The 19,643-nt window shown below is 42.1% G+C and overlaps 1 protein-coding gene across 1 annotated transcript in view; it reads right to left on the bottom strand.

The window, feature by feature from the left end:
• Positions 1-19,643, bottom strand: part of LOC137323053 (protein diaphanous homolog 3-like) — a 796,634-nt gene that overhangs the window by 110,772 nt on the left and 666,219 nt on the right. Inside the window, exons 23-25 of the mRNA XM_067986438.1 lie at positions 18,535-18,659; positions 2,516-2,680; positions 1,829-1,964 (exon numbers count right to left, since the gene is read on the bottom strand). Coding sequence (XP_067842539.1) covers positions 1,829-1,964; positions 2,516-2,680; positions 18,535-18,659 — 426 coding nt within the window. The remainder of the gene's footprint in view (positions 1-1,828; positions 1,965-2,515; positions 2,681-18,534; positions 18,660-19,643) is intronic.

Below are 19,643 nucleotides of genomic sequence, written 5' to 3'. Positions count from 1 at the left end.
CTGAGGAATCACCTTCTTTCATAGCGGCTGATTCTTCTTGAATTCTTGAAGGCCCGGAAGGCAACATAAACCAATATTAGCTATTCATCGGAAAAGTGACAATCTTTCCACTGACTGTACTGAGGTGTGGAACAGGTCAATCATTGATAACATCAATTCATCATGTGTGTGAAGGATGTTAAAGTTCTGTCACCAGCCATCTGCAGGTTGCCAGTCTCTCCATCTCTGATGGCCAGCCATGCAACCGTTTGACTAATGTCCATTCGCCTGCATCGGTCAACTGGAATATTTGTGGTGGGCCCCCTCCAGTTCTACTCCTCTCCCTTGCATTTTGCGCTCTCTTCTCCTACAAGGGAAGAACAGACCTGTAAGTGACAGAAGGTGACATCATCACCCGATGGATGCATTGCTTTGGTTGAGGCTGACAATGAAATAGGTGCATCACGCTGCATCAGGACTGGGGTGAGTGGGAGTGATGGGTGCACAAACGGGATGGTGAGGAAGTGCATAGAAAGTGAAGATTAGTTGATGATGAAACTTAAGTTGGTGTGAGGAGTGATGTGATGGAGTAGGCTTGCCAACACAGTGTGAGGGGAGGGGGGGGGAGGGTTCTTTTCACAGGATGTGAATCAGCAAATGTACTCACTTTTTTTAACCTGGTCAGGTCATTAAACCACTTCCTACATTGAACCCAATGCTGCTCAGCTCCTCTGCCACGCCTTCTTAGTGGCAGAAGCAGGTCTCTTCCTCCTGTCAGCTGGGTACAGGATGTTCCTCCTGCTTCTCACACCAGCCAGTAGCACCTCAAGGGAAGCGTCGTTGAACTTGGGTGCTGCCGTGGCTCTTTGTTGCTCCATTTTCCTTGTTCCTCCTCTCTCCTTCAAGATCCATTTTTGCACTGGTCCTATAAATACTCCAGTTCACAGCACGTCATGCAGGTGAGCAGTACGCACGCTGCGCAGCTTAGAGACGTGAAACCCGGAAGTAAAATGAAGTGCCTTCAATTCAATTGCAATTGCTCAAACCAACCGCTAAAATTATTTCCAGGTTTTCCACGCGACTAATTACCCACTCACTGAGCTCGCACCGCCATACTGATTGTCATGTAGCAGGGGTAAGAGAAAGGTATAAAACGTAGCGAATTGTAATGAGGATTTGGATTCAACGCGTTACAGTCCCCAATTAACATCGTCTGATATGGTTGTAGGTACCATTTTAAGTATGCTTAAGTACTATTGCATGTGCTTAATAAATCTGAGCGCTTGTCCTTAACGTCTTAAGGACCTTGTTGATTATAAAGACTGGTTAGAACATCCAATCATAAACATGGGATTATAAGAATGTTTGCTTTTCATAATTCTGTAGCAAGATTGACAAATGGTCAAATGATTGGATACAAATTGAATTTTACTGCAGTCAAAATACTATTTGTGGCTGCTTAGGTTGAGTTAGAATCAGACCAAACTGTGCATTTTGGATATATTTCTGATAGGCCATTTACATCGAGCACAACATTCTTAACAGGTGCCTCAGTTTACAAAGCCTGAAATTGAACGAGAAAAAGCTACGTAATATTGCCATATCAGATGTGCATTACATGGTTGAGCAAACTAAGTAACGTAGAATTTTTGTGACTTATTAACAGAATCCCATGAAAATGCAACCAATCCATGACTTGGATGAATTCAATCTATTTTTTCTTAATGATCAGCACATTGTGATGTATAATGCGCTCCATAGCAAACAACTTGGTGACTTAGCCTAAAAGATTAAATACTTCCTTTCTTTTCCTGTTCTCTTTAAAGGTTGAATATGTGTTTTTGTTTACCTGGATTCTTCTCCAGTAGATGCTTTTTCTTTTGCTGCCTTTCCTGCTTTTCTTTCTCAGCCTTCTCTTTGGCCAGTTTGACGCGTCTCAGTTTTTCTTCCGCCTCTCTCATCTTCATGTTTTCTTTGATGGCTTTCTTTAGTAAAAAGAATAAAAGATGATTTATTTCAATATGTGCCAAAGATGAATATGTAAATAAAAATGCAGATAACATTCTTTGTGATTTCATTTATGAGGCTATAAACACCTCTGTTATGAATATTGGCCTCAGTTATTCAGCAAATTGAAGGGAGAACAGTTTTGAATCTGATTACTACTTGAAAACAGGCTCTTAATTTATACTAGAGTAAAGATGCCAATGCAATTCACACTTCTCTGACCCTCTGAAATCTTTCCTTACAGCTTTTTTTTTTCTGAGCAAGACACATAACAAGCATTGAAGGCAAAGTAAAGCAACTGTGAAATTTAATCTGAAAAAATTCTTTGGTGGGCAACAATGAAGCGTTACATTAGCATGACACACACGCACTAATTAATTCATATGATCTTAAACATTCCTCTACTTTATTAATAAATGTAGCTGAACAAAAATTTGCAGTAATGCTATCACAATTTTTTTTTTAGTAAGATAAATATGAAATGCATGATTCTTTTTCCTCAGGGCTTTCATATACCACATGAACATACCATGAACATGGATCTGAAGTTACTGATATCACTAAAAACCTCGTCTGCTGTGACTTTCTTTGGATTGATAACAAAGTAGTGCATCAAATCATGGTAAAGCTTCTCCATGTTTCTGTGCATGTTGGACAGGATATGGTACTGTTCCCGGGCATGACTGGCAAAGCTGTGATATATTGTTAAGGAAATGCAGTTGCTATGATCTTATAAAGAGTGAAAACACGAGAAATAAACAGAATTATATACTCGCAATTTTCATAACTTCCATTCGCCCCAAAGTTCTCTCTTTTACGCATCCTTATTGGAATGGGAGAAAAAAACAGCCACTGACTCAATAATATTGATGCTCCAAGACTAGGCTGAGAGAATTTCCATATCTGAGAGCATTTTTGTTCGTATACTGAGATCCTCCCTTTTTAAAGGAATCTCCACCGTCTTCCCTTTCTAAGGGTTATCCCCTCATCATCCCAGAAGAGACTGCAGCTGGGCAACCTGTTCCCAAGACCTTGGCGAACGATAATCGGAAACCAGTCAACTGGGAAGAGTGTAAAAGTGTCTCTGGGTGGCTGTCTCTCCAATTTACCCCCAATGTGGGGAGACACAAGGGCCCTGATATTACCAGGGAGGCAGGTTGGCAGCGGGGGGTCGACTGGGCATGTGGGTAACCCGCCCAGTAAAATCGGTTGGTTCCCCACGCGATCGTGAGTAAATTGAAGCCACTTACCTTGGCTTCCGGGTTATTGGAAACCTGTGCAGTGGGCGGACTGCGCACCCGCATCACAGGCTGTCAGCTGGAGGAGCCCTATTTAAAGGGGCAGTCCTCCAATGCTGCTCCTGCAGCAAACAGCCAAAATTAGAGCATGGAGCAGCCCAGGGGAAAGGCTGCACCCAGGTTTAATGATGCCTCACTCCAGGTCTTACTGGATGGGGTGAGGAGGAGGAGGGAGATCTACTACCCGGCGGACGGGAGGAAGTGGCCTGCCTCTGCCAACAAGGCCTGGCTAGAGGAGGTCAGCAGCACCAGCAACATATCCCGCACCTGGATACAGTACAGGAAGCGCTTCAATGACCTAAGTAGATCAGCCAAAGTGAGCACACTTACTCATTCACTGCCGCCATCCCACAACTCCTTCTGCACTGCCAACACTACTCTGTCACGTCACTCCTCACACCCACTCAAACCTCATCCTCAACTTACCTGCACTTACTCACCTTGCCAGTACTCATCCCATCACTATCACTCAACCCAATCCTCATACAATCTCATGGCTCTGTCTCATACTCACCCTCTGATGCATCTCTTTCACGGTCACCCTCACCCAACCTGCCACTACCTCTGCTGCAGCCACAGGGGATGCATCACGTATGAGTAGTAGGAAGCGCAAGGCAAAGGTTTTGGGAGCACAAAGGGGATGCACAAGGGTGTTTGACGGTTTGTCATGTTTTTTATTTATATTTGATAATGGTTCAACTCACATTAAATATTATATTGTCACCACTACTGCCATGTTTCATTCTTGACTGGCTTGTGCAATAAGACCCTTTCATGAGGTTCTCCATGAACACCCACACTTGATGCCACCCATTGTGTCACCCTACAGTGGGCGTATGTGTAGTTGCACGACTATTTTGTGCAGGTGGTGCAGCGCTGTGTTGTGGAGCTCCACGTGGCGGAGGTGGACGGCGTGCCTGGCGACGCTGGTGATGTTGCTCATCCTCGGATGAAGTGATGAATGCAGCCATGGCGCCCTCCCATTCTGACGGTGAGAGTTTGAGGGGGTCCGCAAAGTAGGTAAATGTGTTTGCACAGCAGAGTTTAGGGTATAAATTAATAATTTTGAGTGGAAAGACAAAGGTGTTGCAGCCAAAACTTTGTCTGAAGTGACAGTGTCCTGCTGCAATAAATGAGGTATTCTCCCAAACTGTCAAAAAATCCTTTGCATCTCCCACTGGCTGCTGACTGAAACGTGTCTGCTCCAACAAGGAGTGTTTCCCACAGCACGGGAAACACGCTGAGGATCCATGAAAATTGCACCCCTGCCAAAATCTCCTGTCAATGAGGTCTGTCAAGTACCTCAACTAGGTAAATAAGTATTTAAATTGTCATCCCGCCGGCTTTAATTGCCGGTGGAGGTCCCGCATGCGGGAGCTGCGCATACACCCGAACGCGTCACGGGGAACCTGGAAGTGGGCGGGTTGGAGCTGGGCTCCGGTCCCACTCCGGGATTCCCCGGTTTTACGAGTCCCCCCCCAATCCCACTCGGCCATCCTAAAATCGACCCCGTGGATTCTGATCAACACTTCACTATAATAGCACAGAATTGAAATCAGTGTGCTGAACATTACAAAAGCAACCTCATCTCTTATCAGTCTGTGGTGTTGTAGATTTGGGCTCCAATGGGCCGTGCCATTTTAGTTGTTTGTTTTGCCAGGTTGGTAGATAGGTTTGACAGTATTTTCTGGGACTTGATCCAACAGAGTATGAGAGGGGGGACGGAGGACATCTCAAGTGTTACACCACTAACCCACTAAAGATAGTTTTTCAGTACCCTTAGTTTTTTTTACATTACAAGCTTTACCTTGAACAAAATCAGGAATCAAAGGACAAAGGAAAAATATACAGCATTAGGAGAGCTTTGACACAAATTAGCCATTAATCACAAATAAGTCTGAATGGTTCAAATCAGGAAAACCATCTTTTTCAAGACACTGCAGGTTTCTATGTTACACGCTCCTTCATCGTCGCTGGGTCAAAATCCTGGAACTCCCTACCTAACCGCACTGTTGGAGAACCTTCACCTCACGGACTGCAGCGGTTCAAGAAGGCGGATCACCACCTTCTCAAGGGCAATTAGGGATGGGCAATAAATGCTGGCCTTGCCAATGACGCCCACATCTCATGAACGAATAAAAAAAACGTAGAGAAACAAAAGAACAGTGGAGAAAACTAAGGAAAATAGCAATATTAATACCTGACAGACTGGCTCAGACTTTTAGAACCGATCATAAAGAGAAACAATGAGTATAAAATGTGAACAATGAAACAAGAAATGTCTCAAGTCACAGTGGAAGCTCCAATCAAAAATTTGCTGAAAGAAACCTTTAAATGTAAAACTATTTTTATTAATGCTTTATCTGTAAAAACTGAATTTATAAACACAATGAAACAATAAATTTACTGAATGCTGTTCCACGAAGGCTGAAAAGGAGGTTTAGAAGCCACTTAATGTCTGTAGGTATACAATACGATGCAATATTAAAATTTGACAGAAGACTCTGGGATAAATTGGTGTTTACCTCAGCACTAATATTATCTGTGCTGTGACAAATTATGTACACATCAGTGCCATGGGCTGTAGAACTAATACAGCGCTATCAATGCAGTGGCATACCGCTAATAAAACAACATGCATTCTTTTCTGTGTTAAAAGAAAAAAATCAGCTCAGCAGTTCCAATGGTGAAGCACTAACCTCTGAATTAGAGGGCCCACTTTCCAATACTACTTTCTCTCAATCTAATTCTCCCATGATCACTGGGCAAATTTCACTAAATTTCAGATGAATTGTTAAATTAAACGCCTTGAAGTAATGTACTGTTCCGTGACAGGGGCACTTTGCAGATGTGCATGTTCTTTTGGTGGGTCATGGCATGATGTTAATGGTAGCAATGAAGAAGCCTGCTGGCGAGGGTGCCTTCCCCTCACAGTAGCATAGAGATAAGAAACTGTAGTTTGTTTCCAAAAGACAAAACTGGTGGGAAATATAAGACAATATCATCAGGGCACATTTAAAAAAAAAGGACTATGATTATCATTTTGCATCATCTTTCCGTTCACTTGAAACAAATGTTTTTAAGCAGCTGGGAGGAGTTAAGGAGTCTTACATTGTTGGGGACAGTTATTAACCCTGGGTGCTTCAATGGTTATGCAGGTTAATTCAGGTCCCTGGCATGGTTTGGCTAGTTACTCCTCTGAGCCAGTCTGCTAGGTCATAAATACCGTCTAAATAAAAGACAGATACTAATCACCATTCTTATACTGATTGATTTTTTAAGAAGGTGCCAAAATCTTAAAATGCTCTTTCTAAAGAACTCCAGAATAATATCCTACAAGAAGCGTATCCAGTTACATTAAGAAGAAAAATCCCCCCAAATCAAAATGAAGGAGTGGATAGGGGGTGGCAGGGCTAAATGATGTAATTTCAAGTTTTGCATGATGGTGGCTGTGATTCAGACACAAGCCATCCTATGCTGTGTTTTTATAATTCTCCTTTCAAGCATTGCAAGTTTTGCTCTTTAATTTAAATTTTACATAGTAAATTACCTCTATTTTTTTCCCAGGGCTACAACACCTGCAAGGAAGCAGACAAGGTGACCTACGCCAGAAATGTTGCTGAGCATGAGGCAGCTATGAGCTGATTCTTCCCTTGAGACACATGCCTGAGATTGGGTCTCAGTAATATGGAGTCTGAATCCACATCACACCACTGCCAATGTGCTGCATATTAGTGCTACAAAATACAGTGTGATTTCAATATTTTTTTAAAATTAGATACGGGGAGGGTTTTTTCCTTGAACTCTTGACCATTGCAGGACTTTGTCTGAGAGTATTCATTCAAAGGAAAAAAAAAATAGGATTTTAAAAAAATCATCTTCCTTGACCTGACTTTAACCAAGTTTATTTTGATAGATAGTTCTGCTGCTTTAAGTGATCTGAGCAATAAGCTGCTGCAGTGCAGTGCTGAGCTATTTGGTTAATTGCTTAATAAATAAAAGATCAGATAGACTGCTGCTTGCTTCTTTTACACAATTATCTGACATATCATACAGCCATGGGCTTTCAGAAGTGGGTGGTCTTATCCTAAATTATGTGAAATGAATTTTTAAAAAGTTAATAATGAATCAGGATTTTTTTAAAGATAATGATTTGTACGTTATTATGTTTTATTAGAAAACCTTAATGTTTAAATGTGAAAAGCCACCAATCCATTGAATATAATTAAATACAAATACTGTTACCTTACACAAGTGGATGTGGAGAAGAACTGATCTAAATCAGGCCAAACTCTTATTTTCTGACATGTACACTACTATCTATATTTGAAACACTGGACTGCATACAGATTCTTGTTTTGTTTGTATTCATTCTTGTTTCTTTCAATACTTATATAGTCCAGTGAGGGCATTAACTGAAATCTGTACATTTTCAGCAAATTTTCTGATCGGTTCTGAAGTTGTATAAAGTCAATAACAATCAATTGAGATTTTTTTATTCAATATGATTCTGTATTTCTTTTGGGTAAACTATATAAATGTATTTGTCTCTGCATTACATTCTGGTCTCACAGAATATCAGTACAGTGCTGAATGACTTTCAGAGAAGGGTATTACAGTAGTATCTGAGTGTTTCAATGCAGTGCTAAATGACATATGCAAAAGGGTTTACTACTCCTTTGGAACTGCAGAGCGCCTATTTTTTTTTCATAAACACATTCACATTTTTGTGCTTATCAAGATTAGGCATGTTAGTACTGGGAATAGAACACTTTTCATTTCAAGTGCCCATGTCAGAGATGGCACAGAGTAATCTGCCTCAACAATATGCTTCAGCCCCAACCTCAGAACAGCACCTCCTACTGCACACCGGTGTGGTTTTTTATTTCACTTTCCACAGTAACGATCCTAGGCCTCTCTGGGGTGCATTGCCAATTAATGCCAAATTAGGGGCAGTTTTGTGCTATAGGCCCATGCCCACTAGGAACTAGAATGGGACTGTCCAAACTTCTCACGTAGGACCCTTCCAACCACTAGAAGACACTTATATCCCATCAGTCTATGTTGGATTTGAACTCAGGTATCATGGGTAAAAGAACAGTTTCTAATTCACAGTCCTGATAGAGTCTTAATGCGAAATTCACAGATTATTACATTCCCTTGGGCATAGCCTAAAGTCTGATGTTCCAGAAGACTATTGCACCCAAATATGTGCTTTTTTTCCCTCCTTTTTTCAATTTTCTTCCCTTTTCTCCCCTTTTCTCTTGAGCATGGTGATACATATTTCAGTACAGGTTCCCAAGTGCCGGCAGTCCTGATACCTTCCCAAAATTGCTGTTCTTTATGTACGAGCCTAAAAAGTGTTGAAAGAAAGTAAGAGAAGAAAAAACAAACTTGCATTTATATAGCACCTCATCAAATCTCTCACAAAAAATGCCCCAAAGTGCTTCACATACCTTTGAAATATTGTTGTTATGTAGGGGAATGCTGGAAACATTTTGTGTACACCAAATTACCACAAAAAGTAAAGGGATAAATAGCCAATTTATCCATTTTTTTTATATAGTGTTAGTTGAGGAAAAAGTATTGGTCAGGACACCGGAAGAATTCCCTAAATTTTGAATAGGGCCATGCAATTTTTTAAAACATTCAACTGGACCACCAGAACCAGCAGCCAGGGCCTTGGTTTAGCATCTCATCTGAAGGACAGTATACTGCAGCATCCTCTCAATGTGGGATCAAGATGTCAGCTTAGATTTTGTGCTCAAGTCCTGGGGAATGGCTTGAACCCATAAGCTTCTAGATTATAGGCAAGAGTGTTAGCACTAAGCCAGGCTGGCATTATGAGAGACCAATTCAATGAAACAGAAAGAGACAAAAGTCTTAGCAGACTTGATGCTCAACATTTCCAACCAATGCAGAGCTATAGTCAACAACATCAATATAATATTGAACCATATAGCCAAAACAAGAGGAAGTTGTGATCAAACTGTACAGTACTCTGATCAGACCACACCTTAAGTGCTGTGTCCAGTTCTAGTGGCTGAAGCACAAGGGAAACATTCAAGTACTGAAGCAGCGCAGAGAAGAGGCAAGAGATTGTTCCCTAGTGTCAAAGATCTGAGTTATGAGGAAAGACTGGAAAAACAGAGAGGAGGCACCTAAAAGGTGATCTTATAGAGGTATAGAAGATAATTAACAGAATGGAAAAGGCGAACGCAGAACATTAATTAAATTGCAAGACTAGGACAAGGGGATACAGATTCAAACTAAAAGCCAAATTTAGGACTGATATCATCTTCACATAAATAGCTATAAATGCATGGAATGGATTTCCAAATAGGGTAGAGGAGCAAAAATCCTGGAATTATTTGAGAACCAAATGGATGTTGTAATGTGGGAAGTTTTGATTATTTCTGGATGGAAGAATTAAGGTGGGATGGAAGGCCTTCCTCGTCTGTTATGATCTTGTGAACTACAAGGGGAAATATCAGCCAAGCCCAATCTGCCTTCACCTTCATGTGCCAGAACAGGTCACTGGGTAGTGATTAGGAACTGCGTCACAGGCTGATCTTTTCCTCTCCTCTCCTCAGGTTCATTGCTGCCAATTGTAACCACTGTTCTGCCTTAAATCTGTTAACTCAGTACAAGCCAGGCATCAAACCTGGCATCTTCCTCGTCTGCATGGTCCAGCTCTGCACTTGGCCTGAATGGGTAAATACGCCACCAAGGGCAGCCTTTAAAGTATGGATGTGGCTGAGAAAAGTAAAGCAAAATAGTTTTAACATTTCATGGTTTAATTTTCTCTGCTAGTGTACATACTAATTGTGGTCAAGGAACAGTAATTTTGTGATTAACCATTAATTGAGTAGGCATGCCCATGTCCCTAAAGTTTTCCCTGCACAGGCCAAGCAATAATGTTTTTTTTTGCTTGTTAAGTTAAATGGCAATTAACATGGAATTTGTAGATTTACTTCATTCAGACTAACTTCTTACATCTAAAGCTGCAGGGTGAGCTGGTAGAGTTTAACTGGTGAACACAGGAGAAAATACTGTCTAAAGGAAGAATCTTTCAGTAAATTCTGCAGCACAGATGTTGCACTGTCTGCTAATGCTGGATACTTTGGAGGAGGAGCTGCTACAGTCAGCGATGATGGTGCAGGAGGTTTGAGGGCACGGGACATACAAGTAATTTTAATTATTATTAATCTTGCAGCAATCAAGTGTTCCGCACTGTTGAAGGGTGAATACAGCATGCAAGGTTGGCTTCTGGGGAACATGGGTTTCCCATTCCAAACATGACTGATGGCATCTCTGCAGAATCATCATCCCATACTGTAAGTTTTTGGGTTTTTAATTCGAGATATTTTTCTTGGGTTCAGTGTCTCAGAGTGTACCAGTAGGTGAGCCCTTGCTCCCTATAATTTTATATAATCCAATGTGTGTCTCCAGCTGCCCAACATCTAAGTAATTTGTAACAACCACAAGGACCGAATAGAAAACCTTTGTTACTGTGTTTTAGCTTACTGGTTATATCACTGTACTCACGTGACTCTCTGACCATGGAAGGTGGTAGAATAGGCACTCCTTAAGGGTGTGGCTTAGGCTATAAACTGCCAAATAGGTCTATTAACCAGTAAATGGATAAGTGAACAGAAACAATGACATACGGTAAATTCACAGTAGTTATAAACTTAACAATTCCTCCTTAGAAGATAGAAAACAGTTGCGTCTGCTGAGCTAAACTGCAATGTAATTGAATGGCTTGGCTGCTCCCTCTGATATCTGATGTAAGTGAATATAACATCTATATTCTGGGGCTACTGTGCTTCAATACAAGCTGGGCCATTTACTGTGAGTGAACCTGGCTTTTAGCCCCACATGTACCATGACAGGAAGAAACCAATATCATGATATATCAAGAAAGGACCTCCAACAATGCATATTCACGAACAAAAATATAATAAAGTAGACCTTTGGCCTCCCAAAACAATGGGGTCAATTTTCATGTGATTGCTTTTATCAGGTGGGAAGTAGGAGGAAGGAACCCTCGGCCCACCTGATGCAAGCCATCTGAGGCTTGATCTATTTTCATGGGTCTGATAACGCTCATGAAGCGCCTTGGGACCTTTTGCAATGTTAAAGGCGCTATATAAATGCAAGTTGTTGTTGTTGTTTGGCCTCATTAGGCTTAGGTCAGCAAGCTGCTCACGCTTTTGGAGCAGTTCGCTGATTGGAGGGGGTGGGAATTCTGATGGTGCGAAATCCAGCTGGTCCAAGTAAGTTAAAAGGGAGAGTGATCCTGGGGAAAGGTCACGGAGGCTCGAGCATTGATATTTGTGTGGCCAGGCGGAGCATTATTGCTCTTCTCAGCACCATAAAAATCGTTTAAAGCCTTTTTATGGAATTTTTTTTTTCAGTGGCCAGCAGAGGACCTTTAAGGACTGCTGGTGAGGCCAATCAATGCCAAGTACTAATGGGAAGAGCATACACAGTGCACGTTCCGCCCATAAGTACCTCAAAATTGCATCAGAATCCTGTTGCTATCATAGGACCGCAATTTGAATGGATCAATAATGAAGCTACCAACTGCTCAGGCCTCCCATTTCAAGGTATCTACCAAAATGACAGAGACTCGGACGTTAGCAGGAAAGGGGCAGTAATTGCTGCACTGCTATTTTCAACTTGCAATTGCCCCATTCCCACCCAGCAGGGAGGATGAAAACCGACCCCAATGTTTCTAATATTTTGGACTACTCTGGTGGTGCCTTGCCGTATGAAGTTCAGCAAGTTGGCACAATAATTGTAATACATCGCATGTTGCACAATATTCTCAGTACAAAAGGCATATGCAAGCTTGCTAGTTAATAATTGCAGCAAGGCAGGCCCCAGGAAGATGAGAACATAAGAAATAGGAGCAGGAGTAGGTCACATGGCCCCTCGAGCCTGCTCCGCCGTTCAATCAGATCATGGCTGATCTTCGACCTCAACTCCACTTTCCCGCCCGATCTCCATATCCATGAGGGATAATATGAAACCCCAGCAGTGTTCCAACCAGCGCCTCAGTGTTACAGGTGCAACGGGCATTGGCTGATCTCCTCTCTTCACCCCCCACCCCACCCAAAGACTTGCATATGACCCTTTCTGCAAACAGAATGATTGAATGTAGAACTTTGTACATATTGTTTAACAAAAATTATCTAGCACTTTGGTTTTGGGCAAAAGGCTAAGTACTTCTTTCTTCCCCATTGTTTTGTACAAAACAGTTTATTTTACTACATTAATTGATACTGACATCAAACTTGATGATGCTTAATATTTGCTTCTATTAATGTAAGTGCATGTGTACAATATGTTTAATGCAATGAGTCATTGTCCTGTCCCTTGTGCTTCACGAACGTTCCAATGTACTGGTCCTTAGTGAGGAAGAAATTGGCGTGGAGGATTTGAGGGTCACCCAAGGACCTGCTTGTGATTCCGCTCGTTGTCTACTTCTACGTGTTGCAGAACCTGACATTTTTGCCTTTGTGATAGGAACAGCCTGTCGTATCACTGCTATGAAGGTCTGCAAGCTTTGGGGTGCTTCTGTCACTACCCCAGAGAAAGATGCTGGACATGACTCGAAAGTCACTGGCTTCTTCCTGTACTTTTAACACATGGAGGAAGTCATTATTTTGGTCACTGATCTTGCTGCTTGATGGATGTATCCAGTGTATTTCCAAGCAAATCAAAACAAGTCTGGACTATAATTGTCAACAACTCAACATCAGCAGGGACATTCCAGTGAGATGCTCAAATTGTGCTTGCTGTCTGTGTGTCTGAGCAATCCCTTCTGGATACAACTGTTGCTATAAGCTGCTCAATGGCATTCTGCAAAACAGAAAACCTCAACTGAACAGCATCACAGCAATTGGGCAGCGCTTGCTGCTTGTATTTTGTTCAAAGGAGTCCCAATTAAATGGTAGATTCCATAATTTTATTAAGACCACCTTGAAACATCTTGTGGAACGAGGAGAGTAATTCACTCAGTTGCTCATGCTTATGAAGGCCCTCCTTGAGGATGGAATTGTGAAGCAAGTCGGCAGGGTCCATGACCATGCTGTATCCCCACACAATAGCCAGCTCTTCTTCAAAACACTAACCCTTCCAGTTCCGCACCCGTGATTAGTGAATTAACCCACCACTCCGAAATGCCTGTGTCTGCACTGGAGCTTGCTTCAAGTTTTGTGGGTGACATAAAATGCTGAGGTGTACATGACATTTCCACAGTATCAGTTTTCACCTTCCTGGACTGGTGGCCATTTTGTTAAAAAAAAGCAAAGGATGAGCACATTGGTATTTTTGTGCATTCTATTGTTGTAATGACAGTATTTTACATACAAGGTTTCATCTTAGAACATAATCATTGTTTTCAATCAGACGACAGTGAAAACCATTGCCGCAGTGAAAGTACGCAGTTATTGTTTAACAAACCAGGAATATCGTCATCTCCACAAATTTCGATGTTTCCCAGCCATTGCACAGCCTCCTAGCCTGACATTCACAACAATGTGCTCATAGCACTTAAAAGGTTTTTGAAATTATTTTCACAGCTTCCGCCTGTTGCGAAACAGGCGGTAGTGGGCCGGAAATAGCAGTGCATCATTAACTGTCCCGTTCTCAGTTTGGCCGCCATCAGTTTTATTGGGGACTTCACATGGGTGGCTCAGGCAGGAGCCTACTTTCAACATTGCTAATCGGAGTCCTATGATGTACATAGGATCCCAACGCAATTTTGAAGTACCAATGGGCAGAACGTGCCAGGCGGAGAGCTGCCCAACTAGCAGTTCTTAAAGGGACTGCAGCAGGCTGCTCAGAAAAAGTACAATTTTTTTTTAAAAGAGAAGAGATTTTTGTAGGGGCAAGAGGAGCGTGCACGCTCCTCCGAGCCCCACAAAATTCATCCGGCCCATTGCCGCCCATCAATGCGTAATTGCTTCCCCTACCCCCATTAACTCATTTCGGCGTAGCTCTGTGACAGAGTTGCTGGATTTCCCAACCACCCCAATAGGTAAGTTGCCTGTGGTTCAACGCTCGTAGATCAATGTTAATGAGGCTCTCAGTTTTCTGTGATTGGCTGCTCAGTTGTGCATTAATTTAAAACATCCAAGTTGCAAGGATGCATTATGAATAAACCTGGGTGTTCTCAAGTGTGCTAACAAATACTGGACAAAAGGAACCCTCATTTAATGCAATGTGCTAAGACTAAGCAAAAGCCTGACTTTGTAATTTTTTTTTTGCTCCTAAAATCACTCATTATGTAACTATGAAAAAGATTATTTATAAGATCAAGAGATTTTAAAAAAAACATACTGCTGTCACTGGGCCTGATAAATTGGATGAATCTATTATAGATCAAGGAGCTATCAATGAAAGAATAGTAAGGTTAAAACTGCCATGGGCGAAGCACATTCATGTCACTCATTCCACATTCGAAAGATACCTAGTCTTTACATTCAACATTATGAATACATAATCAGGTTAACCCCATGTCCTAAATTTATAACAATGGACCTTGCTTCTGCTGCTTTCTCTCACTTTGTCGATTTTAATTAAAGCAAATAAGTTTTACAGTCCATAATAAATGAAGTCAATTATATTTTAATTGATGTTCCATGTTGAGTTGCCTTGTATAAAATTAAGTATATGATCATTTCACATTCAATTTTTCCCCAAAAATTAAGTATGACTACATTATAACAGTACTTAATAAATAACAGTTAGCCCAATGCAGCTGTAGATCACATTACATTTCTAGCCCACCCAATCTGTAATGTGCACTGTGACAAAAGTAGCCAGATGTGAACACAGAAAGCCACCGTTCTAAGGATGATGAATTGTTTCCACTGAAGTTATCCCTTTCCTATTTCTGATTTCCCTCTGACTTCTGTTGATCTAGTTGATGTACAATTATCTTTACCGGTCTATTTCTTATTAGAGGTCAATTTTTTTTTATATTCGTTCATGGGATGCGGGCATCGCTGATGAGGCTGGCATTTATTGCCCATCCCTAATTGCCCTTGAGAAGGTGGTGGTGAGCCGCCTTCTTGAACCGCTGCAGTCCGTGTGGTGACGGTTCTCCCACAGTGCTGATGGGAAGGGAGGTCCTGGATTTTGACCCAGCAATGATGAGGCAACGGCGATATATTTCCAAGTCGGGATGGTGTGTGACTTGGAGGGGAACGTGCAGGTGGTGTTGTTCCCATGTGCCTGCTGCTCTTGTCCTTCTAGGTGGTAGAGGTTGCAGGTTTGGGAGGTGCTGTCGAAGAAGCCTTGGCGAGTTGCTGCAGTGCATCCAGTGGATGGTACACACTGCAAGCACTGTGCGCCGGTGATGAAGGGAGTGAATGTTTAGGGTGGTGGATGGGATGCCAATCAAGCGGGCTGCTTTGTCCTGGATGGTGTCGAGCCGCAGAATACCCAGCCTCTGACCTGCTCTTGTAGCCACAGTATTTATATGGCTGGTCCAGTTACGTTTCTGGTCAATGGTGACCCTCAGGATGTTGATGGTGGGGGATTCGGCAATGGTAATGCCGTTGAATGTCAAGGCAAGGTGGTTAGACTCTCTCTTGTTGGAGATGGTCATTGCGTGGCACTTGTCTTGCCACTTATCAGCCCAAGCCTGGATGTTGTCCAGGTCTTGTTGCATGCAGGCTCGGACTGCTTCATTATTTGAGGGGTTGCGAATGGAACTGAACACTGTGCAATCATCAGCGAACATCCGCATTTCTGACCTTATGATGGAGGGAAGTTCATTGATGAAGCAGCTGAAGATGGTTGGGCTTGGGACACTGCCTTGAGGAACTCCTGCAGCAATGCTCTGGGGCTGAGATGATTGGCCTCCAACAACCACTAACATCTTCCTTTGTTCTAGGTATGACTCCAGCCACTGGAGAGTTTTCCCCCTGATTCCCATTTACTTCAATTTTACTAGGGCTCCTTGGTGCCACACTCGGTCAAATGCTGCCTTGATGTCAAGGGCAGTCACTCTCACCTCACCTCTGGAATTCAGCTCTTTTGTCCATGTTTGGACCAAGGCTGTAATGAGGTCTGGAGCCGAGTGGTCCTGGCGGAACCCAAACTGAGCATCGGTGAGCAGGTTATTGGTGAGTGATTGCCGCTTGATAGCACTGTCGACGACACCTTCCATCACTTTGCTGATAATTGAGAGTAGACTGATGGGGCGGTAATTGGCCGGATTGGATTTGTCCTACTTTTTGTGGACAGGACATACCTGGGCAATTTTCCACATTGTCGGGTAGATGCCAGTGTTGTAGCTGTACTGGAACAGCTTGGCTAAAGGCGCAGCTAGTTCTGGAGCACAAGTCTTCAGCACTACAGCCGGGATGTTGTCGGGGCCCATAGCCTTTGCTGTATCCTGTGCACTCAGCCGTTTCTTGATATCATGTGGAGTGAATTGAATTGGCTGAAGACTGGCTTCTGTGATGGTGGGGATATTGGAAGGAGATCGAGATGGATCATCCACTTGGCACTTCTGGCTGAAGATGGTTGCAAACGCTTCAGCCTTGTCTTTTCCACTCACGTGCTGGACTTCGCCATCATTGAGGATGGGGATGTTTGCAGAGCCTCCTCCTCCCGTTAATTGTTTAATTGTCCACCACCATTCACGACTGGATGTGGCAGGACTTCAGAGCTTTGATCTGATCCATTGGTTGTGGAATCGCTTAGCCCTGTCCATAGCATGTTGCTTCTGCTGTTTAGCATGCATGTAGTCCTGAGTTGTAGCTTCACCAGGTTGGCACCTCATTTTTAGGTATGCCTGGTGCTGCTCCTGCCATGCTCTTCTACACTCCTCATTGAACCAGGGTTGATCCCCTGGCTTGTTGGTAATGGTAGAGTGAGGAATATGCCGGGCCATGAGGTCACAGATTGTGCTGGAATACAATTCTGCTGCTGCTGATGGACCACAGCGCCTCATGGATGCCCAGTTTTGAGCTGCTAGATCTGTTCTGAATCTATCCCATTTAGCACGGTGGTAGTGCCACACAACACGTTGGATGATGCCCTCAGTGCGAAGACGGGACTTCGTCTCCACGAGGACTGTGCGGTGGTCACTCCTACCAATACTGTCACGGACAGATGCATTTGCGACAGGTAGATTGGTGAGGACAAGGTCAAGTAAGTTTTTTCCTCGTGTTGGTTCGCTCACCACCTGCCGCAGGCCCAGTCTGGCAGCTATGTCCTTCAGGACTTGGCCAGCTCGGTCAGTAGTGGTGCTACCGAGCCACTCTTGGTGATGGACATTGAAGTCCCCCACCCAGAGTACATTTTGTGCCCTTGTTTTGGTTAAATATTGTCAAATAAATATATAGTGGTGACACACTGATCTGAACATTATTAACCAAGGCCCAGATAACTCAGCAGATTTACAAAACAACAGCATCATTTTCTACACAAATAGTTTATGTCATATCGTTTCATCTATTGGAAACTGACTTCAACTGAATTGAATTCTTTACTGAGTCACCACTTTTTATGATTGTTACTTAATTCCTGCTAGGCATTATTACCTGGCAAAGGTACATGGTTATTATGGCTTTTAGTTAAATATTTTACAATATGCTTCCATTTCCACAGATATTCAAATTATATTTTTTTCTGTTACACTGTATATATCCCTAGACATTAAAAAATCTTCCCAATTTCTTGTCTCTATATTAAAAAAATACATTCACAGAAAACACACACCAACTCGTTCAGAAGGAAATGCATGTGTATGTGAGAAGAGAAAATCAAATCTTTCGTTTCTGTAAGATTTTGACCTTTTGATCCATTCTCCCTAGTGCTGAGAAAACAGATAGGTCCAGACATCATTGTGCTGCGTAGGATTGCAAGTCATCCACAGTCTATCCTCCACTTCTGAGGCACTTTTACGTCATCTATGAAATAATCCTTGTGCAAAAATTAAGACATAAAATGGCTTGAGCATTTAACTGTATTTTGCCTGTAAATTCTATTTACACCAATTAGAGTCACCATTATTCAGTAAGCTAAATCTATTTTTAAAATTGCTTTCCAATATTACTGTACTGTATTTATTCATTCCTTCATTCATTCACTCACATAAAAAAAGCCTCCTCAGCTTTTGAAGATGGTTAATGATAGCGATGAAGCAGCAGCTTCACTGATGCACTTAAAAATATATGTAAGGCTTATCTAAATGTCGCTGTGTAGCTGTTAGAAAGGATATGGACATCTTTGTCACGAACTTGTCATGCATGTCCTCTGCTGGAGGAAAAGTCTCCAAATCTTTTTCAAGCTGTTGAAGCTGTTTCTCCATCTGCTTAATGTTCTTCTCCAAGTTTTCTGTACATACTACAAAAGGAAGACAATACCAATATTAAAGCTTTTAACATGCATGATGTGGGGAAAATAAAGTCAGCTATTTTCACTTGCACAGATATCACAATAATAAATTCAGCTACACTTTGATCATTATAGAAAAAGTGCAGCAAAAGTGACTTTCCTCCAGATTGTGGAGAAAGTAATTGGTGTGAATATGCCGTACTGCTCACACCAGTGCTGTGACATAATTTAACCCTTAGACAGCTGTTCGATTCAGAGAAACTCCTGTCTCCCTAGGGCAACCAGTTGAGTTTGTTTGCAGCTCATGTACGTAGGCATTATACTAAACATTACCACCATGATAAAACTACTGAAACATCAGGGACAACTTTGTTACTGTAATATATTAGCTATAAAACTATTAAACAGCTAAAAGACTACTTTGTATGAAACATTTAAACATTTCACCTGTGCTTCTATTTTTCATTTAAAAAAAAAAATCCTCTTTTCTGCCTGAACTTGCCCTTTCTCCCTCTTTTTTAAAAACCTATCATGTTAAGTTCAAAATGCATTTTTGCCTCCACATGCCACTATCCATCATAAAGGCGAGAATTACTTTTTTCAACAAAAAAAATCCTTGCATTACCTGGAAATAGGATTTAAAGATTGTATTCCAGTTAATGAAAAGCCTAGATTGTGACAACTGACATGCGGTCAGGTCAGGTCAATCCTTGACAGGAAAATTATGTCAAAACTAGGAAACACTGACCACTGACAGGTAAACCCATCAGGTGCCCTTATAGCCTAACAGCAACCTCATCTGCAGCATTGAGGGCTAAATACAGTGTTCATTACAACATTACTACAGCATTGGTGAGACCTCACCTGGAATACTGCGTACAGTTTTGGTCTCCTTATCTAAGGAAGGATATACTTGCCTTAGAGGCGGTGCAACGAAGGTTCACTAGATTAATTCCTGGGCTGAGAGGGTTGTCCTATGAAGAGAGGTTGAGT

The sequence above is a fragment of the Heptranchias perlo genome, chromosome 6 (genome assembly GCF_035084215.1).
Source record: "Heptranchias perlo isolate sHepPer1 chromosome 6, sHepPer1.hap1, whole genome shotgun sequence".
Lineage (NCBI taxonomy): Eukaryota > Metazoa > Chordata > Chondrichthyes > Hexanchiformes > Hexanchidae > Heptranchias > Heptranchias perlo.
This window is presented reverse-complemented; position numbering and strand designations above follow the sequence as displayed.